This window comes from Hyperolius riggenbachi, chromosome 5 (assembly GCF_040937935.1).
Source record: "Hyperolius riggenbachi isolate aHypRig1 chromosome 5, aHypRig1.pri, whole genome shotgun sequence".
In the NCBI taxonomy this organism is placed as follows: Eukaryota; Metazoa; Chordata; class Amphibia; order Anura; family Hyperoliidae; genus Hyperolius; species Hyperolius riggenbachi.
The window spans coordinates 222,401,406-222,423,411 of NC_090650.1; the positions used below are offsets into that span (position 1 = coordinate 222,401,406).

General features: G+C 42.8%; 1 protein-coding gene across 2 annotated transcripts in view; it reads right to left on the reverse strand.

Moving 5' to 3' along the window:
• Nucleotides 1-5,768: 5,768 nt before the first annotated feature.
• The window catches only part of NFX1 (nuclear transcription factor, X-box binding 1), a 188,055-nt gene continuing 171,817 nt past the window's right edge, over nucleotides 5,769-22,006 (reverse strand). For both annotated transcript variants that reach the window (XM_068236697.1, XM_068236696.1), the window contains exons 23-24: nucleotides 15,941-16,045; nucleotides 5,769-9,207 (exon numbers count right to left, since the gene is read on the reverse strand). In XM_068236697.1, coding sequence (XP_068092798.1) covers nucleotides 9,132-9,207; nucleotides 15,941-16,045 — 181 coding nt within the window. In that variant the 3' untranslated portion in view covers nucleotides 5,769-9,131. The remainder of the gene's footprint in view (nucleotides 9,208-15,940; nucleotides 16,046-22,006) is intronic.

The following is a 22,006-nucleotide window of genomic DNA, read 5'->3' on the forward strand; positions in this document are numbered from 1 at the left end:
AGAAGGAAAACAAATAAAAAAAAAAGTTAATGACTTTTTCACAACCATCTTTATTTCATAACTAAAGGCTAGTATTTGGTAGAAGGAAGAAAATTGTCACTTCTACGTGACAACTACTACTTGTCTATGCTGTACAAGAGGAGGCCCTTTCCATTTCCCCATAGGTCCTTCTGTTCTGCTGCTCATTCAGTGATCAGTCCTTACTGCTATGCAGACACAGGTTGTGCTGATCATAGCTCAAGCAGGGATGATCAATGGAACACCAATTCTGAGTTGATGAACATTTTACATTTCAAACCAGCGTCCATTTCCAGGCTACATAAATTTGCAAAAAAGTAAGAAATTCTGCATCTTGCTGACCATGACTATTCTCACGTAACAGCAAGACTGGTCACACATCACCAAGCTGATCAGTTTTATCACACCCTTGTGGTAATAGGGCATATCCAAGCAATAAGGGCCAGTTCACACAGACTTCTGGCGGCATCTCGGCTAAATGCTTGTTTGCATGCTAGCAGAAGCTGCAATCATTTTTCACCCCCTCAGGGAGACATGGGAGCACGGCAGTAAGCGATCCCTGGAGGCAACCTGTGTTCAGAATGCGGCGTTCAGGCAAACCGTACCGATGCTGTCCCTTCATTTGAATGGGCAACGTTTTAATAATGAGCGCCGCAGCTCACGTTGTGCCCGTGTGAACCGGCCCTTAGACATAGCATATATTGTGGTTAGTCTTCTGTCCCTGCTGCTTAGACGTAACAAGACTACAATCTTGTTTGTACAACATTTTCAAAGTGTATGGCCAACAAAATAACTGCCAAAGATTTTTTACCCCCTTCACCCATCAGACAACATGTTCTTCGCAGTTAAAGCTCCACTATTGTGAAACTATTGTACAATTTAAAATACAGTTCATAACCTATCATATTTTTACTACCTACCATAGGTGATCGCTACTATGGAAAAATAATTTATAATGCATTTTACATATATACATTTATGCGTACATATATATTTTACATTGTACAATTTTTCATTATAGTGGTCCTTGAGGGAATTTTTTTTTCTGGTGACAAGTCCCAGGACCTGGCAATATGATGTCTTGAACAAATAGTAATCGGCAGCTGGACAGCTTTACAGCCTTTTACTCCTCCTGTTTGGGACTTCAAGGACAGATGAATGTGGCTATGTAAAGCCAGCTCATGAAAATTCCACTCCATAAGGGGTTGTACAGCAACAAAAACATGTTTTTCTGACAAATCTAGAGGGAAGAACTTTAATGGCCTGCATTTCATAGGCTACAAAAGCTGTAGTTTGGTGTGAAGAAACTATCCCAAGACCTGTCGGCAGCATTCTTCGGAGGCGCAAGCTGAAAATGGACGTGCGAAAATGTGGGTGCCGGTGAAGACGCTAGCAATATTACCAATATTCTACTATTGGGCACTGGCCAATACTGGTGCTGGGTGTAGAATATCTGTATTTTAACTGGTATTCTATCCTTTTACCTAACCTTTTCACACTAACCCTCTGTCTACCCACTCCTAACACTAACCTAATCCCATTCTGCCTGCGTCACAATCTCCGCCACTAAAGTGTACCCAAGGCGACATGTGACATGATGAGATAAACATGTGTATGTACAATGCAAAACATTAATAACCAGGCTGTTTTGCTTGTTTTATTTTGCTGCCTGAAAGAGTTAATTTCTAGGCATGGAAGTGACAGCGTCTATCTTGTTGGTAGCTTGTCAGGAATATATTAAACATCGCTGATGCAAATTACAACCATAAAAGTTTTCCTGGCAGAATACAACTTCTGAGAGCAAGGGGAGATGAAAAAAAGGTCAATTTTCATGTTGGGACACTTAATAGGCTGCCACTGAGCAGAGACAACACCACATTTATTCTACTTTGTAAATTAAAATAAAACCATGAGATTAAAAAAAAAAAGTTATTTTTCAGATTAGGAGAATAAATACAATTGTTTATTTTGCGTTAAGTTTCCTTTCATGCAAAGACCCTCGCAGCACATCTATCTAAAGGTTTGTAAAATAAAAAGTAAAATATTTACACTGGGCTTTAAATTCCATTGTTCCCAATCAGGGGCGTCGCTAGCCCTATTTTTTTGGGGGGGGGGCGTGCCCCCAATCTGTCCTGGGGTGCCACGGATCTCCCGGCCGCCGCTGCCCCGCTCTGCCCTGCTGTGCTGTGCTGCCATTCAGACCTCGATCAGCGCCGGGCGACCAGATAGAGCGGGCGCTAGGACCTAGCGGACACCGCTGATATGCGGAAGTGACATCACTTCCGCATATTTGTGCCCGGCGCCCGCTGATCCTGAGGTCTGAAGCGGCAAGGTAGGTGGGGTGGGGAGCACGCCTGCCACTCACTACCTAACGGGGGTCCCTGTCACTCACTCACTACCTAACGGGGGTCCCTGCTGTTACTCACTATTTAACTGGGGGTCCCTGCTGTCACTCACTATTTAACTGGGGGTCCCTGCTGTCACTCACTAACGGGGGTCCCTGCGGTCACTCACTACCTAACGGGGGTCCCTGCTGTCACTCACTACCTAACGGGGGTCCCTGCTGTCACTCACTACCTAACGGGGGTCCCTGCTGTCACTCACTACCTAACGGGGGTCCCTGCTGTCACTCACTACCTAACGGGGGTCCCTGCTGTCACTCACTACCTAACGGGGGTCCACGCTGTCACTCACTACCTAACGGGGGTCCCTGCTGTCACTCACTACCTAACGGGGTCCCTGCTGTCACTCACTACCTAACGGGGTCCCTGCTGTCACTCACTATTTAACTGGGGGTCCCTGCTGTCACTATCTAAACGGGGGTCCCTGCTGTCACTCACTACCCAACTGGGGGTCCCTGCTGTCACTCACTACCCAACTGGGGGTCCCTGCTGTCACTCACTACCCAACTGGGGGTCCCTGCTGTCACTCACTACCCAACTGGGGGTCCCTGCTGTCACTCACTACCCAACTGGGGGTCCCTGCTGTCACTCACTACCCAACTGGGGGTCCCTGCTGTCACTCACTACCCAACTGGGGGTCCCTGCTGTTACTCACTACCCAACTGGGGGTCGCTGCTGTCACTCACTACCCAACTGGGGGTCCCTGTCACTCACTACCCAACTGGGGGTCCCTGTCACTACCTAACTGGAGGGTGCCTGTCACTGCCTACACTGGGGGGCTCCTGTCACTAACTGAACTGGGGGGCTCCTGTCACTACCTAAACTGGGGTACTCCTGGCGCTACCTTAACTAGGGGGCACCTGTCGCTACCTAAACTATCCAAGCCAGCCAGCCCAGCATCACCACCAGCCAACCAGCCCAGAATCACTATCAAAAAGGCCACAGCATCACCACCAGTCAGGCCAGCATTTACTTCAACCAGCCAAGCACAGCCCTGCATCACTGCCAGCCAACCCAGCCACAATATCGGCCACAGCATCACCGCCAGCCAGGCCACAGCATCACTGCCAGGCCTTTCAGCTCACACATCATCCCCAATCCAGCCAAAAACAGTATTGCCAGGTACAGTAGCCAGTAGAGGAGAATTCAGAAGCCAGGTGAGAGGTGTCTACCATATTAAGGGGGCATTCTGCCTATTTATGTGAAATGCTGTCTATTTATGTGCCTCATGACTGCTGAATTTGTCTTGTTGGGGGCCTCATGATTGCTGAATTTGTCTTGTTGAGGGCTTCAAGATTGCTGAATTTGTCTTGTTTGGGGCCTCACGATTGCTGAATTTGTCTTGTTGGGGGCCTCATGATTTCTGAATTTGTCTCGATAGGGGTCACATGATTGCTGAATTTGTCTTGTTGAGGGTCACATGATTGCTAACTGCGAGACTATTGAAAAAAATGAATCATCATCATATGAGACAATAGCATTAAACCTACTTTTTTAGCTTTTTAAAACAGAAAATAAAACTGGGAGGTTCTAAAAAATGTAATACATTTTTCAGGAGTAGGATGGATGAAATTGTTTATCTTCACAGTTTATTTTCAACTTGGATTTTCCATAATGTTCATGTATGAGTTAAAACGTTTGTACAGTATTTAGTTTAAATTGCTGTTGCCACTTTGCGATAGATAAGTGACTTGTGGGTTGCAGTTTGGGCCTCCAAAAAGTTCGCCACCACTGTCCTAATCTAATGTATGATTGGCCCCACCCACGGCCACGCCCACCCACTGCATGACCAAGCCCATTTTTTTGCCGCAGCGCGCGCCGCACATAGCCCCCCACCTAGTGCCCCCAGGTGCCACTGATCTCCAAGGACCCTTGAAACGCCCCTGTTCCCAATGGATTTATCATTTTTACACAGCAGAAGAACAGTATCTTTTTTTCCTGGGGACACTGGAACTTGCCAGTTAAACTAGAAGTTTAATCTCCCCAAAAATGAAATAAAATTACTAAAATGTCATAGTTTACAGGTTTTTAAAAATATTCATCAAGCACTAAATCTGTTCAATAAATAACAGATCAAAAATATTACTATACATTCCCTTTAACACATAACCGTGAACAGATACCACTTTTCATATTTTATATAAAAATAATGTCATAATACCTAGTAGCAGCTATATCACGGTTAGAATTACCTAGTGCTATTATTTTACACTACAGTTCATTAGAACCAATAGTCAATATCAAGTTAAGAATGTTCTTAAAGAGAAACCGTAAGGGTATTTCCTATAGCTATATATTGATGTATAATGACTGTAGCCCCTTAGAACTCTCAGTAAATTAACATTCTGCAGATATCACCTTTAGGTACTAAAGATGTTGCCGCCTGTGATAAATTTCAGAAAGTAAATCACAGAAAGAAAAGACATTACAATGGGCAAACACATAATAATTTATAAATGAATATTGTAAATAAAAACAAAACAAAACACAATTGTATTAATTATGTTGTTTTGACTACAGTTCATCTTTAAGAAAGGATGGATAAAATCTCAGAACACCATCTGCATGCAGATTTTGAACATTCTCACAGTGTTTTCAGGGGGTTTACTCTTTACACTCTGGTTCTTTCGCACATCACGAAGGCATGTTGGGTATGTTAATGGTCTTCCCTAAAATTGTTCTTTGAATAGGTCAAAGGTATTAGAAGCCCCTCTGAGGGAGAGTCATTTTTTAAATCCAGGATGAAAAAAAAACAAAACTGAAGGCCAGGTGTTCATGTAGCAATTATTGCTGGACAATATTTGCATCTCATAAAATATACCTTCACTTGCTGATGGTCACTCAGATATTAGTGAGGGATGTTGAATGTATACAACAATTACTGTGACCAAAAATAATCACACCTTATTCATAACAAAGCACTACAAATAAAAACTCCTTCCACGCAATTCACAACTGCTCTTCTGACTTGGTAAACAGTGTTATGTTCCCTTACAGCAGTGATCCTCAGTCAATGTGAGCCATGCTTGGCTCTCAGCTAGCTCTAAGATTGTTAGCGTATCTACTAAGCATGAATTCAGCACAGAAGCCCGCAGCACACCATGAGGAAATAAAATCCAGAAAGGTTTAAATAACTGAGGGCTTCTGTGTTGAATTCAAGTCGTCCTGTGGTTGGATTGCCACACACCACCGGTGAGTTAGGGGGTCAGAAGAATCCTTGTATTTTTTCTGTATCTACTAAGCAGACAACACTGATCCTCGTAAACACCTCCCTCTATACATGACTGCAACAGGCACAAAGAAGAATAAACTAATGCATAATATTTCTTAATAAAATCTTTAAAAACATTAAAAACAAGAGGTTTTAGATTTATTTTTCATACTTTGAGTATTTACCATTCATTTTTTATTTGAAATACAGCTTATGAACCGACATTACTGTTTTTGGGCTCAGCCTTAAAAGGTGTACAATAATAATAATCAATCTTTAAAGCAGAATTACAGTCTGATATATTATACAATGGAAACCGGTCTCCTAGCTCATATAGCTATATTGCCTGCATCTATCCCATAAAAAATGTCTGCACAGGAAACACAATTCTACCCCAGGATACAGTGTAGGTCGCTCTGGTATCAGCTAGATCTTCATGTCATACCCTCGTTAGAGGCAGCCATCCATGGAAAGCTGGCCATATACTATTCAATTACCACTCAAAGTTTTTGATCGATAGTAAGTGACAATATAGACTGCCATTGTTGGTTTTTAGTCATAAAATTAATCACAATATCGAATTAAAAAAAAGAGCAATAACTGAATAGTGTATGGCCAGCTTAAGGGAAAAAACAGACATTCTGCTGATTACAATCAATACAGCTGTCATCCACAAGATTTCTTATCTGATCAGTTAAGCACTCTTTACATCAAAAAAAATGTTCTTAGATTGGGTGTGGCACATTTCCTGTAGGCGTTTTCACATATTATTATTATACATAAGGTTTAAAGGAAAAGCCTTGCATAAGAATTGCCCCCCACAGATGACAGTTCCGGGCTGAGTACTGTACAGATGCGTTGCTAGCCTATAGCTATGGAGAGGGAGAAGGGACAACAAACGGTGCATGGGGGAGGAGTAAGGAGGAAGCGAATGCTCTTGGCCAGCCCCTCAGCTGAGACAATCCGGCACTCCCCATCCCTCATTAACGCACCACGGCCATCGTACACGAGCTAGATTCTCAGCAGCAGCGGTGCCGACCAGCAGAGAACCATCTAGCACGTGTGCAACAAGTAAAACTACACAAATCAACATTTTTTCTTTTTTCATAACAAAATTCTGTTCTTAGAAATTTTAATGGTGTGGCAAATCTACTGGGGTAGAGGGGAATTTTCGACTGTAATCCCACTTTTAAGGCTAACTTGCTGTAACACTATGAGTCCCATCCAAACCTGAATTATTTTGGGTGCCCGTACAAATGCTGAGTAACATGGCATTTTATCTCTGTCAGAAGGGGGATGAAAGTCAGTATTTTGAATATTAGGAGTATCCGGGGGACTGTAATAAATGCACAAATACACAGACTTTTGTAGTCCAAAATGACTTTTCATGATCACTTCAGGTGACATTCTTATGTCCGTATAAAAGTAGTTCTATGACCACTACGGTCATATTTTATCTACTCAGCAGACGATCTCTGTAGTTTGAGGCAGCGGCTCACAGTGATATCCCTTCTTCACATGCTCCCCTTTTTACTCTCAATAGGATAGTATGCGCTGCTCAACAGAGATCTGAGAAAACATTTCTGTTCAGTAATAGCTGATAAGCCGACACCTGAAAGGAAACCTTAAAGTACTCCTGAATTGGGAAAAATTTTGAATGAATTTGTCATCGGGTTCCTCCTGTTCCCCATCCCTCTAAATATTTAACTAGATCCCTCTAATATTTTCAGGATGTTCCCCAGGCATCATGGAGTGATTCAGAATTGTGAAGGTGCAAGTTGTTAACCACATGTGCACAGCAAAGGTAGGCGCTCCTTCATGAGTGCTTTCTTTCATTGTACAGATGCAGTTTAAGGCCTGCACATGTGCAGTTCAGAATCACTCATTGCTGCTCAGAGGAACTTTCAGAAGGCTGGGAAGAGAAGAGGACAGGCATGGGGGAGTGGGAGGGATCCTGAAGACAAGCAGCATCTTAAAGGACTTACGAGGCGAATAAGCAAAAAAAAGGTAAATACCTATGCTGCATTATGACCCATCCGCATCCCCCTTTTCATTCTGCGGCGTTTCTATTTGAAAGTCCAGGATCGGGGGCTGCGCAGCTCTACATCCTCCCCCTGCTCCGACCTCTTTACCTGCAGTCTCGCGTACATAAAACACGCGAGACTGCCGGTAAAGAGATCAGAGCAGGGGGAGGACGTAGAGCTGCGCAGCCGCATTTGCGGCAATGAGAACTGCGCAGCCGTGGCCGGACCTGGCGACCATCTTTAGTGGGGAAACTAAGGACGACCCGAGGGATGGGATGGGATCGGGCCCCCCCCCCCCAGCCTGGACTTTCAAATAGAAACGCCGCGGAATGAAAGAGGGGATGCGGATGGCGCCCCCCAAGGGTCATAAATCAGCATAGGTATTTAACTTTTTTTTGCTTATTCGCCTCGTAAGTCCTTTGAGACCAAGGAGGAGGTCATTAACCAACCATGGGCGTCATTCAGTATTTTTCCCCCTCTTCAGGAGTGCGTTAAGAGTTTACCAAAGTGTGTGCTGGTACAATAAAGTTTGTTTGCATAAGCAAAAAAAAAACGATAAATGTGTCAAATCTAATTTCATCTTTCCTGCCCAGGAAACGTCTATAGTAAGCTGAATCATTAACCATATTTAATGAGAGTTTTAATTTACACACTTAACCTGCTCCACACACATACCTAAAGGCCCAAGAAAGTAGTATACAAAATGCCAAGCAATAATACTCTGCTCTGCAACCCAATAACTATAAAAATAAAGGCAGCTATGCTGTTCTATGCAACCCATTTGCAATATTTTATTGTAAGGTCCTATCTCAATCCCAATTCTCAAGGAACCTTTAAAGTTCATGCTATCTCAATGCCTCCAGATAAAGAAATAGGTGAGTTAAATTGTGACATTTTGAGAATTTTTGAGAAAGTGCATCCGGCATTTCACCTGTTTTGTTTAGAGAAATGAAACACATGCACCATTATGTGTATGTGATGAATGCACTTCAGAAATACTGCGCTACTGGATACTTCAGTAAATTTGGGCTTAGATGCCGTTAATGTTTGTTTTTTTCTTACATGCGAATGTTGAAAAATTCAATCACCATTTAAGGTTTACATTCAAAACCTTCAGCTTGACAAAACAGGATTATGAAGAATATCATCTATTTGATCATTTTTTAACAGGTAGTATTTGATCAAATTTAGAGCCACTTATATCTGTGGTTTGGAAATTCAGGCACAAAGAATGTCTATATTGCATTGTTGAAATGGTTAGTACACTCAGAAAGGATATCCTGAATTGGTATTGTGAATGTTTTTGGTTTGTAAAGGTGTTTGTGTTGTTTTGTGCCAAAATCCTAGCATTGTCTTATGTGTGTTTAACATGACAGTGGCCACCAAAAGCTCGACGTGAAGACTTCACAGCTTTACAGCCACAAGCACAGGCTAATGAACCCTGTCATATAATAATGATGTAGAGCAGGATCATCACTAGTCTTGCACATCAAAGTAGTCTATGATAGGTTCTTCTCTTGCTTCTTTATGTGCGCCACCGCTTCCTCCATTCCTGAAATACAATATGGAAATATGGTTACGTGACAGATTGCATATTTTCCTTCGTCCCTTCCCCCTTAACCACTACTTAAGGACTGCAGCCTTCCATTCAGACCACTGCAGCTTTAACGGTTTATTGCTCGCTCATACAATCTACTATCTAAATGAATTTTACCTCCTTTTCTTGTCAATAATACAGTTTTCTTTTGGTGCTATTTGATTGCTGCTGTGATTTTTAGTTTTTATTATATTCATCAAAAATGACATGAATTTTGTCAAAAAAAATTGATTTTTTTTTTTATTTACTTTCTGTGCTGACATTTTTTAAATAAAGTAAAATTTCTATATACATTTTTGTCTAAATTTATTGTGCTACATGTCTGATCAATAAATAGACACTTATTGGATTTTTTTTGTTTGGGTAAAAGTTATAGCGTTTACAAACTATGGTGCAAAAAGTGAATTTTCCCATTTTCAAGCATCTCTGACTTTTCTGAGCACCTGTCATGTTTCATGAGGTGCTAGAATTCCAGGATAGTATAAATACCCCCCAAATGACCCCATTTTGGAAAGAAGACATCCCAAAGTATTCACTAAGAGGCATGGTGAGTTCATAGAAGATTTAATTTTTTGTCACAAGTTAGCGGAAAATGACACTGTGAAAATAAATAAATAAAAAGTTTCCATCTCTGCTAACTTGTGAGAAAAAAAAAAAAAAAAGAAAAAAAAAAAAAAAGAAATCTGCCACGGACTCACCATGCCCCTCTCTGAATACTTTGGGGTGTCTACTTTCCAAAATGGATTAACCCTTCGCACTCTCACATGCAAATGTTCAAACAAATGCATTCACAGATTTACTCATCCAGGCACAACTGTTATCCCTACAGCTAAATTAAAAGCCAGGGTTTTAGTTCACAGAAGAATGCATTCTTATGCTTAGTCACCTATACTGCGTAGAAGTACCCAGGTAAACATAGGTGTCCTAACTCTGGCCCTGTAACATGCATAGTGCAGACATGCAAACACATTCATTGCATCAAACCTATCAATGGATTAGGAGCACACATCCTAACTTCCTCTCCTGGGAAAGACAGTGCATCTTACCAATCGCACAAGGGAGCTAACGTTATGTGTCCATGTGCACCATGCGCATACACCAGCATAAGCTGTCTGCATGCTGACAAACATACAGGGGAAGGGGGGAGTGCACCGAATTAGACCCTAGCCACAGGGGTCAATGATAAGAATAAACATACATATATCCAGGCACATCGCCTCTAGTTAGGACATTAAATAAATTATTAAATTTCCCTAATAATTTATTTAATGTCCTAACTAGAGGCGATGTGTCTGGATATATGTATGTTTATTCTTATCATTGACCCCTGTGGCTAGGGTCCAATTCGGTGCACTCCCCCCTTCCCCTGTATGTTTGTCAGCATGCAGACAGCTTATGCTGGTGTATGCGCATGGTGCACATGGACACATAACGTTAGCTCCCTTGTGCGATTGGTAAGATGCACTGTCTTTCCCAGGAGAGGAAGTTAGGATGTGTGCTCCTAATCCATAGATAGGTTTGATGCAATGAATGTGTTTGCATGTCTGCACTATGCATGTTACAGGGCCAGAGTTAGGACACCTATGTTTACCTGGGTACTTCTACGCAGTATAGGTGACTAAGCATAAGAATGCATTCTTCTGTGAACTAAAACCCTGGCTTTTAATTTAGCTGTAGGGATAACAGTTGTGCCTGGATGAGTAAATCTGTGAATGCATTTGTTTGAACATTTGCATGTGAGAGTGCGAAGGGTTAATTGATTTTTGCTGTTTCTAGCCACACCCCCTTCAGCACCTCCCTTTCCCTAATAATTTATTTAATGTCCTAACTAGAGGCGATGTGCCTGGATATATGTATGTTTATACTTTCCAAAATGGGGTAATTTGTGGGGTGTGTTTACTGTCCTGGCATTTTGGGGGGTGCTAAATTGTAAGCACCCCTGTAAAGCCTAAAGGTGCTCATAGGACTTTGGTCCCCTTAGCGCACCTAGGCTGCAAAAAAGTGTCACATGTGGTATCGCCATACTCAGGAGAAATAGTATAATGTGTTTTGTGGTGTATTTTCACACATATCCATGCTGGGTGGGAGAAAGATCTCTGTAAATGATATTTTTTTTTTTTTTTTTTTTTTTACACACAATTGTCCATTTACAGAGATATTTCTCCCACCCAGCATGGGTATGTGTAAAAATACACCCCAAAACACATTATACTACTTCCCCTGAGTACGGCGATACCACGTGTGACACTTTTTTGCAGCCTAGTGCACTAAGGGGCCCAAAGTCCTATAAGTATTTTTAAAATTTCACAGGTCATTTTGAGGCATTTGATTTCCAGACTACTCCTCACGGTTTAGGGCCCCTAACATGTCAGGGCAGTATAGGAACCCCACAAGTGACCCCATTTTAGAAAGACGACACCCCAAAGTATTCCGTTAGGAGTATGGTGAGTTCATAGAAGATTGGTCAAACACTGCGTTTTTAGTGTATCCTAGTGACCCTAATATAGATCTGACTGCGATCAGTAATGATCACTTACAAATACTATATAGTAGCAATGCATATTAGCGACAGTGATGATGCTAAACAGCAACTAATTAGTGACTGCGGTGTGGTGGGCTGGGTGCTAACTGACGCTAACTACCCAACGAAGGGCCCTAGCTAAATAACTGGCCTAATTGTTAACACTATTGATACTAAAAAAGTGCCAGTTTTCACTGATCACTGTTTTTAGATCACTAGGATAGTGACAGGGGGATGATCGGGGGGTTCTGAGGGGGATCGGAGGGTGTGGGCGTGTGCCCGCAAGGGGCAGATTAGGGTTTGATCTGATGGATAGCAGTGACAGGGGGTGACGGGGTGATTGATAGGTGATCAGTAGGTGATTACAGGGGAGAATATATGCAAGCAATACACTGGCGAGTTGATCAGAGGGGGTCTGAGGGCGATCTGAGGGTGTGGGCGGGTGATTGGGTGCCCGCAAGGGGCAGATTATGGTCGGATCTGATGGGTAGCAGTGACAGGGGGTGATCAGTGGATTAGAGGGGAGAACAGATGTAAGCAATACACTGGCGAGTTGATCAGAGGGGGTCTGAGGGCGATCTGAGGGTGTGGGCGGGTGATTGGGTGCCCGCAAGGGGCAGGTTAGGGACTGATCTGATGGGTGGCAGTGACAGGGGGTGATTGATGGGTGATCAGTGGGTGATAACAGGGGAGAATAGATGTATACAGTACACGGGGGGGGGGGGGGGGGGAGGGGGAGGATCTGAGGGTGTGTGTGTGTGTGGGGGGGGGGGTGATCAGGAGCCCTCAGGGGGCAGTTTAGGACCTAATCTAAAATATAGCATTGACTGATAGTGACGGGGTGATTGATGGGTGATTGGGTGCAAGTGGTCTGAGGGGGTGATCAGGTGGGGGTCTGAGGGGTGCTGTGGGCGATCAGGGGGCAGGATCAGTGTGCTTATGTGACTATTATGACTATTACAAGGGCTGCCTCCTCCCCTGGTGGTCGCTCGATCACTGGGACCACCAGGGGAGGAGGCAGCCTGTATAATACACTTTGTATACATAAAGTGTATTATACACTTTCTATGCAGCATATTGGGGGTTAACAAAACGTCGTGGGTGGGCGGAGCCTAATGCCGGCAGATTAGTCCCCCAGGTGCCGCCGATCAGTGTTACGCGGTCCTGGGGGTGCTACCTTGCCGACGCCCATAGGTAGTGGGCGGTCGGCAAGTGGTTAAAAACCCTCTTGCTGGACTCCTATTCTCAAGAAAATGCCAAACAAAGAGAATTAAAAATGAAACAAGGAGAGAATGTAAGGAAAAAAAGAGCCGAGGGGGGTGGGGTCGGTTGGGTGAGCCTCTGGATCCAAATTAAGCTTTCCCCTTCCTTCTGAGTCAGCCCAATCCAGCGCTAGACAAAAAAATAATAATCCTATTCAGACTCCAGCAGAAATAGTAGTGCATGTGCAGTAGAGTGGACCTAGTTCCGCTAAAGCCTGAGCGGAGAGGCTCTACAGTACAAGGGGATCTTGGGGGGTCCCAACACTAGGTCCCCTATGCTGAGGAGGAAGGGGGAAGCCTCGACGTAAGCATACATACACATATTATAAGACACATACACTACACAACACATACATAGACATATGACTATGGTAGGGACTAGATTGTGAGCCCCTCTGGGGGACAGTTCGTGACAAGACAATAAATACATAAATAAATAATGATAAGCACCCCCAGGGGCTTTTTTTTTTTTTTTTTTTTTTTTTTAACACTACAGGTTTACTTGACGTCTTGCTATGGGGAACTAGGCTGAGCTTGGTTCAGATTCTGCATATATATGCACCATAACCGCTTCTAGATCTTGGAAGTTGAAGTCTACACTTAGTTTAAAAAGACTCTGTAACACAATTTTCAGCCTTATTTCTTATATCCTATAAGTTCCTATACCTGTTCTAATGTGGTCTGTCTTACTGCAGCCTTTCCTAGTTGCACAAACGCTGTAATATCTCTGTTATCTAATCTAATCTTCTTTCCTTTGTCAGGTTTGTCGGCTCAGGCTGAATGTGCTGCTCTGCTGTGATAGGATAGAAGTTATACACACCCTCTCCAGGCCCCCTGCAGGCTCTGTATGAGTCATAGACTGAGCTTATCTGAGCCTATTACAAGCTGGTTAGCAGCCATGTCTTTTGTTTGTAAAAACTGCCTAAAACTGGCAATTACAAGCCAGGATTGCAGCAGGGAGTGGCAGAAACAGCACAGAGGGGCCCAGGAGAACATAATAAATTGAATGGTATACTTTTTCTTGTAAGAATTTTAGAGTACAGATTCTCTTTAAGAATGCTTATTCCTGCCAGGATGGTGATTTCGTACACAGTAGAGAGGAATAGCACCATACCTAAACCAAGCTGCACCTGACTGACACCAACTGCATACAGTTGCAAGGCCTCTAAAAGAAGCAACTGTGCTTGTTACAGCTGAGACAGGTGCTACACACCTACACTAATAGTTCATAATAGTAATAGTTCACTAATAGTACACAAATGTTCACTTCTAAAATAATTTGCAAGCAAAGGGTTTCGTACTAGACTCTTCCACCATGAACTGTACAAAACCAAGTTCTACCTTTTTACAGGGTATAGATTTCACCTACTCTGCACTGTGCATTTACACTGTTCCCGTCATTCTGATGCCACTGTGGCCCGCTCTCTCTAAGGTTCTACTGACAGCTGAGCTCAATGTGTCGGCTTTTGACTCTGTGATCATTGTGAGCTAATGAAAGTGATCACAGGAGGTTAAATGGTGAAACGGTTAAAGCAAGGCAGGAATAAAAAACAAAACAAACAAAGAAAAAAAAAACATTCCTTGAAAGAACAAACTAAATCAAACTACTACTTTCATGTTTCATATGTGATCATTGTTGCTTTCCTTTTCTGTTTTCCTTTGAAAATTATTTCCTTTTTTGCAGTGGCGCTGCCAGCATACAAGCAAGCCAAGCCCCCGCTTGGGACCTCACGCTGCGGGGGGGGGGGGGGGGGGGAACCTCGCTTGCTGCGGGTGTACGGGCACCAGGCAGAGCTGCGGGGAGAGAGAAGTTACTTTGCACTTACCTGCCTAGATCCTGCACAGCTTCTATGTACTTCCTGTCCCGGCCGGCGTCTGTCGCTATGGTAACAGCGCCCCATGTGATGACGTGACCACGTCATCACAGGGGGAGCTCTTACCGATGTGACGCCCGCCAGGAGTGGCTGAAGATAGAAGCTGGTTGAAGGCAGGTAAGTGGAAACTCCTCGCTCCCCCCGCCTACCTATCTAATCTATACTGGGGGCATATACCTATCTAACCTATACTGGGGCATATACCTATCTAATTATACTGGGGCATATACCTATATAATCTATACTGGGGCATATACCTATATAATCTATACTGGGGCATATACCTATATAATCTATACTGGGGCATATACCTATATAATCTATACTGGGGCATTTACCTATGTAATCTCACTGGGGGCAACTATATGGGCTACCTATACTGGGGGGGGGGGGCTATAGCTGGCTACCTATACTGCGGGCACCTATACCTGTCTCCACGTTGGGGGCGCATTTTATGCCCACGCCCTGGGTGCAATTTAGCCCAGAAACTGCTAGTATTTGGCTCCACCCACATGTTTTGGCCATGCCCACTTTTCGCTGCAGTGCCGCTTCTTTTGTGGATGGGGGCCTCAAGTTATGGACTGCTTGGGGTCACCAAAACCTTAGCACCCCTGCTTTTTTGTAAAGATGTTGCTGACCCCTGGATAATGTCAGCACTCCATGACGATTAGAAACGTGTGAGCGGTCTTCCCAGTCTCAGCATGTGAGATGCAATTAACTGCGCAGCTTTCACTGTATGTTGTTTAGGCCAGTCAAAGCTGCGGCGTTTGGTTCACTATGCAGCAAAAAGTCTGCTGTTGCTATGGAGATGCATCACTACCAGGGAGGCAGCCGAGGAGCAGTGGGAGAAAGCCTCCAAATTTCTCTTTCCCAGAAACTAGAGCAAGATTAACTAGGTGTGAAGATTAAAATTTTGAGTGAACCATTTTAAATTGTTATAGCATTTAGTTATAGGTACAAAAGTTTAATAACTTTTTCAAACCACTTTAATGCATGCTGTACAGTAAATTGTTAATATGTATGTATCATACCTGTCAGACAGATGCCTGTAGTGGGGAATAGGTGGAGGCGGCTTGTTCTGAATTTCTCTTTCAATTACGGTCATAAGGGAAATATTAGGACATGCAGATTTGCCTCTACAAAAAACAATGCAAACAAACTTCATACATGAACTTGGACAGGATAATTTCATAAGACACTGCAGATAAAAAGGTATTCAGCACTAAAGTCAAAACTTTGATACTGGGTAAAGCTGAACTCTGGACCACTCACCCATTAGGGACCTGTAAAATTCTATTGGCATAAAAAGTAATTACTTGTGAAGATATAAGAATAACTGATAATAAAAATATGTTTCTCTTACCCCAAATGACTGTACTATCTCTATGCCGCTGCTAGCCCCGCCCCGTTACAAATCGGGCCCTGGCAATTTTTTTTCTAACTTTTTGCTGGGGACACAGAAGAGACTGGTCAGCCTCCGTACAGAGTCCAGCCCACAGATTTGCTGAGGCTGCCAAATACTGTGAGATCACGCAGTGGAGTGGACCAGCGTGAGTGAGAGAGACTTGGTGGTGCGGCTGCTTTGTGGAGAGAGGCAGAGATGTGGTAGCAGAGAGAAGGAATATTCGCCGAGTCAGAAGGAGGATCGTGGGGACAAAGCGGCTGGCAGGCGGAGGATACAGAGGCAGCTGCTTATGATGTGATCAGTCCTGACTCCTGCCTGCAATCTCTACAGAGCATGTGTGAGATTTCACATACTTATTTGCATGAAGGGGAGGGCAGAAGGCTGGAGGGGAGGACAAATTCTGGAGGGGAGGCACAAAGCTGAGGGTGTACCGTTTCTGGCTTCAGCCTGAGAAGCAAGATGGAGGTGCTACAACAGATATAAATGTGTGTCTATTCTATGCACTACAGTGCCCCAGAGGTAAACTTTATATGTACATCTAACTGTACACAGTGCAAGGACTACGTATATGTATTATTAAGAAGTCAGTGCATATCAAAGAGGAATAAATACAGTCAATAAAACGTCACCACGGTGATATTCCAACCTCACATGGTCTCGTGGCCAACCATCACCAGAAATGAGTAAGAGGGGCTTACCAGCTGCCAACAACCCACATTATAAGGTTGTATGTCTCGCATAGATTGCGCTAGATTGGGAAAACGGTCGGAAAGAAGACAGGCGGCACCTTTAATGTCTTATTGGCTGTGGACCAGCTTACATGCACAAGTTTTTATTAGGGGTTCCCAGGTCCTGGGCCCCGTATGCAAGTTTTTATCTTGTTTTTATGTTGTTTTTATGGTCTATACCGATTGCTTTTACAATAAACGGTTTACACTTAAGGTAGCCATACACTGGTCAATTTGCCATCAGATTCGACCAACAGATAGATCCCTCTCTGATGGAATCTGATCAGAGAGGGATCGTATGGCTGCCTTTACTGCAAACAGATTGTGAATCGATTTCAGCCTGAAACCGTTCACAATCTGTGGTGGTGGTGGTGCTGCCGCCACTCCCCCGGGCCCCCGCATACATTACCTGCTCCGCCGGCGCGACTCCCCAGGTCTCTGCTGTCTTCTTCTCCGCTCTGGTCTCCGGGTCCGGCATGCTTCACTTCTTCATGTCTGGGGGGAGTTTAAACAGTAGAGCGCCCTCTACTGTTTAAACTTCCTGCCGGGACAGGAAGAAGTGAAGCATGCCGCAAGACCAGACCAGAGCGGAGAAGAAGAAGACAGCGGAGACCTGGGGAGTCGCGCCGGTGGAGCAGGTAATGTATTGCAGCTGTATTGTGTCGGTCGTCGGGCACTTGAACGCCGCTAGCGACGCCCTCCCTACCCGCGGGCGATCAACGGTAATTTCCCGTACGGTGCGATCGACGGGATCGATCTATTTCGGAACGAAATAGATCGAAATTTAGCATGCAGTGTGAACGATGTGACAGCAGATTCGATCCCAGTGATCAAATCTGCTGTCGATTGGCGGGGAATCGGCTAGTGTATTGGCCAGCTTTAGAGTTGCTGTATTTTGTTGTGTTTATATATTGGCCTTCCTGGATACCATACCATATATCGGAGTGAGGCAGTGGTGGAAGTTTGGATACATATCTGCTCGAGGTTCGTTAGGATTACCACTGAATGCGAGACATAAACCTTATAATGTGGGTTGTTGGCAGCTGGTAAGCCCCTCTTACTCTTTTCTGGTGAAGTTTGGCCACGAGACCATGTGAGGTTGGAATATCACCGTGAAGTTTTGGCTGTATTTATTCCTCTATGATCTGCGCTGACTTCTTAATATAAATTTTGTAGACTTTGGACGTTGTTCATTCTCGGCAGCGATCATATGTTTTATTTCCTTGGCGCTGATAAACTGTTTGCTTACATATATGTATTGCCATTCAAAGTTTTTTGGGCAAGAGGTGCTCTTTAACTTTTTTTTTTTTTGCCAATTAGGATGCTGGGGATTGTAAAGGCTTTATGTGCTGATTATCTGTACCCACAATTTAGCTTGAGGAAGGGCAAAGAAATAATGAACTTTGCAAACTGATCTCACTACTTTTGTTTGGCTAACCGCCTACAGACTTTAGAGAAAATATTCTGCCCATTTATAAAAGAACCACAGGCTCACTCATTTGCTATACACACAAAAAAAAAAAAAAGTTATTTTTACATAACCTAAAAGGTGGTTGCACAGAGTTCAACTTTACCAGTATCAATGTTTTTGTAAGGGTGGCGCTCAAGGCTTTTTGCTAACATTTCTTTGGTAATTATAGTTCTGCCACATCAGTCAAGAGCTGGTGGCTAAATGTATTTTTTTGCCAGACACTATGTCCAGTTAAAGGACCACTATACCAAAAAAAAAAAAAAAAAAATAAGGGCTAGTTCACATTTGTGTCCGCGATCCAGTGGCCTAAATTTTCTGCAATTTGCGCTTGTGATTCTCGTTCAATAGAACAAGAATCACAGCGCGATCGTCCCCAAAGTGCTGTATGCAGCGCATTTGCAATTGATCACAATTGCAAACGCTGCAGTGAGAATGTATCCATAGGGATACATTAGCAGAGTTTTGCTGATCACCAGCAATCAGCAAAGCACTGCAAAAGCGCCCAGTGTGAACCAACTCTAAGCAGTTAAATCTGACAGAACCAACATATTTCGGACTAGTCCATCTCCTCATTGTTTTTCTTTGTTTTCAAAAGCATTTCCTGAACAGCAGTTGCCAAGTCTGACTGCCAAAATATTAAGATACTAGACAGCCTCACTACTCACTTGCACACTATTTTGGCAGATAAACTTAGCAATTGCCCTTCAGGAAATGCCTTTGAAAACAAAGAAAACCCTGAGAACCACATCATCAACAGACAGGTCCTCTATATGTAAAATACTTTCTGATTCTTTGTTACATCTCCAACACAGCTTTCATCTGCCTCATGTTTTTAGTGCTTTGCACTGTAAGATATCGTCCTCTGACAAGTGTAACCACTTCCCTTGCACAGGCCATTTCCCCTTAAAAACCACAGCAATGTTCAGATACCACACTCCTCCCATCAATAAGCCAATAACTTTATTGCTACTTATCACACCAACATTATCTATATCTTAAATTCTTTTGCGGAACAAAGTAGGCTTTGAGTGATACTTTTTGCTAAGAATTATTTTATTTCCTACGCATTTTAAAGAGAATAAGAACTTTAAATAAAAAAAAAAAAAAAAAACGACATTTCTCAGTTTTCAGACATTATAATTTAAAATAAAAAGAGCTACTGTTTATAAAACATACACATTGTATTTACCAGTTTGTCCCGATTGATAAGTGTTATAGAAAAAACAAATATTGTCGAAAACAGAATTCCAAAGTTTATTTTTAGCTCTATATCTACATATAAAGGTGGGAGATTGCCAGATTTCTGCCTACTTTAGAATTCCATGTAAAGACCAGACCACAATCTATACAATGTTTTCTCTAGCTTCAAACAAATGAGGCGGGGCATCAAATATTCATTCCAGGGTCCAATCTAAATAAAGTTTTAGCAAATTTCTACAGTGTTACAAGATAGGACTGTAATTTACATTAAATATACTTAAATACATTTTTTTAAAATCCTAAATAAAACAGTATATTTTCCCAAGCATCATCAGTCCTATGGTTTCTTTTATGTCTTCATAGCAGTCTATATTTAACATTAGTCTTATTTTCATTAATCTATGCAATCTAAGTAGGAATTTTCGATTCAAGTTGTAGAATGCCCTTTCAGCGCTGATGGGAACTTTTTTTGTTTTTTTTGTTTAACAAGATTAATAAAATTAACTGTTGTAAATTATCTCAAATTTGTCTAACTTTTTTAAAACCATCCTTGACAGGAACTAGCATTGAATTTTTAATAATATGTGCTAGAATCTTGGAATGAAGTTTAAGGCCCCGTTCACACTGCACACGTTTCCAGCCGTGTTTTGGAAATGCGCGCAGGAGGCAGACACGCACGACATCAGACAGTGCATAGAGTGCACCGTCTGATGTTCACACTGCATGCGTTCCGGACCTGTGCGCATGCTGCACGCATTTTTTGTAAAAACGCGTGGCTGTCCCATTCACTTTTCAGTGATGGGATCAGCCACGCAACACAAACGCGGATGGCGTGAGTTCACATGCGTTGCGCTCCGCACGCATGGCCATCCGCGTTTGTGATGTGAACGGTGCCTAACATCTATGTTGATCGATATTGGACGATAGCACGTAATACAAGTAACAGGATCTTTATTCTCCATCTCTACTGCTGAAATCAATGCCTTGTTAAATTAACCTGTGAAGATTGTAATATACAAATACTGGGAGTTTACCATCTGGCAGAAATAAGCAAACAATTTATAAAATTCTGATGTGAAGTGGTCTGGCGCAGGACTTTACCTGCTGGCAAGGTTTTGTGCAGGATTTAGAAAAACTATTTCAGTGACAGGCATTTCTAATCATTCTTTCTATTGGTAAAGAAGAGGGATGAGGCTTAGTTGAGACAGTCTATAATACCTTTTTGTTTTGCCGGTTTTAAATTATATACTGTAGATTTTTAAAGGATTCTGAAAATCTTCCAATTAATTTTTTTCTACATAGATTTCTAGTTTTGTCTACTTCTAATAAGGATTTCAGATCTTGTCAGATTTGTTGGATCAGACAACATGTTTTTCAGCTAGTAAATTAATTTAGTTATTGCCTGACTTTCTCAAATTCTTCGGATATCAAAATTCATGGTTTTCTGGAAGTCTACCATTTTCTGTAGTTTAGAGGAGGGTTTCATAATGTGTGCCTTCTTCTCCAGCTTTCTCTGCACAGTGTCTTACAAGGAAGCCCCTAAGAACACATTTCAAGGTTTCCCAAAGTTGTTTCAGTGATATTGGGTTTTCTGTTGATTTCAAAGAAAACCCTTAGGGCCCGTTTCCACTTGTGCGGTGCGAATCGCCGCGGTAAAAATTCGCATGCGGATGCAAATTTCACATGAGGTTGTATGCGAATTTTCGTGCGAATTCGCATGAAGATTCGCATGGATGATGCTGTATGTGAATTTAACCATGGCAGTGCCAGTGTGCTTTTCCATTGATTTCCATGCGAATTCGCATGAAAATTCGCATACCAAAGCCGCAGGCGATTTCCCTATTAAATACATTAGCGGCGATTCGCATGCATTCCACACGCAGGTGAATTCTGAGGGCTCTGCTGTGCAGAAAAATCCTGCACAGAAAAACGCTCAGGAAAACTGACAAGTGGAAACAGGCCCATCCACTTGTATTGGCTGTGCGAATCTGCATGCAGGAAACGCATGCAGATTCGCGATAGTGGAAACGGGCCCTAAAAGGAGCCGAAGTGAGAAACATATGGAGGCTGCCATATTTATTTCCTTTCCAACAATACCAGTTGCCTGGCAGTCCTGTTGATCTTTCTGGTCAGTAGTGTCTGAATTACATACCTGAAGCAAGCATGCAGCTAATCTTGTCAGACATCTGATGTGCATGTTTGTTTAGGGTTTATGGCAAAAAGGATTAAAAGCAGAGATCAGCAGGACAGCCAGGCAATGTGCATTGTTTAAAAGAAATAAATATGTCAGCCT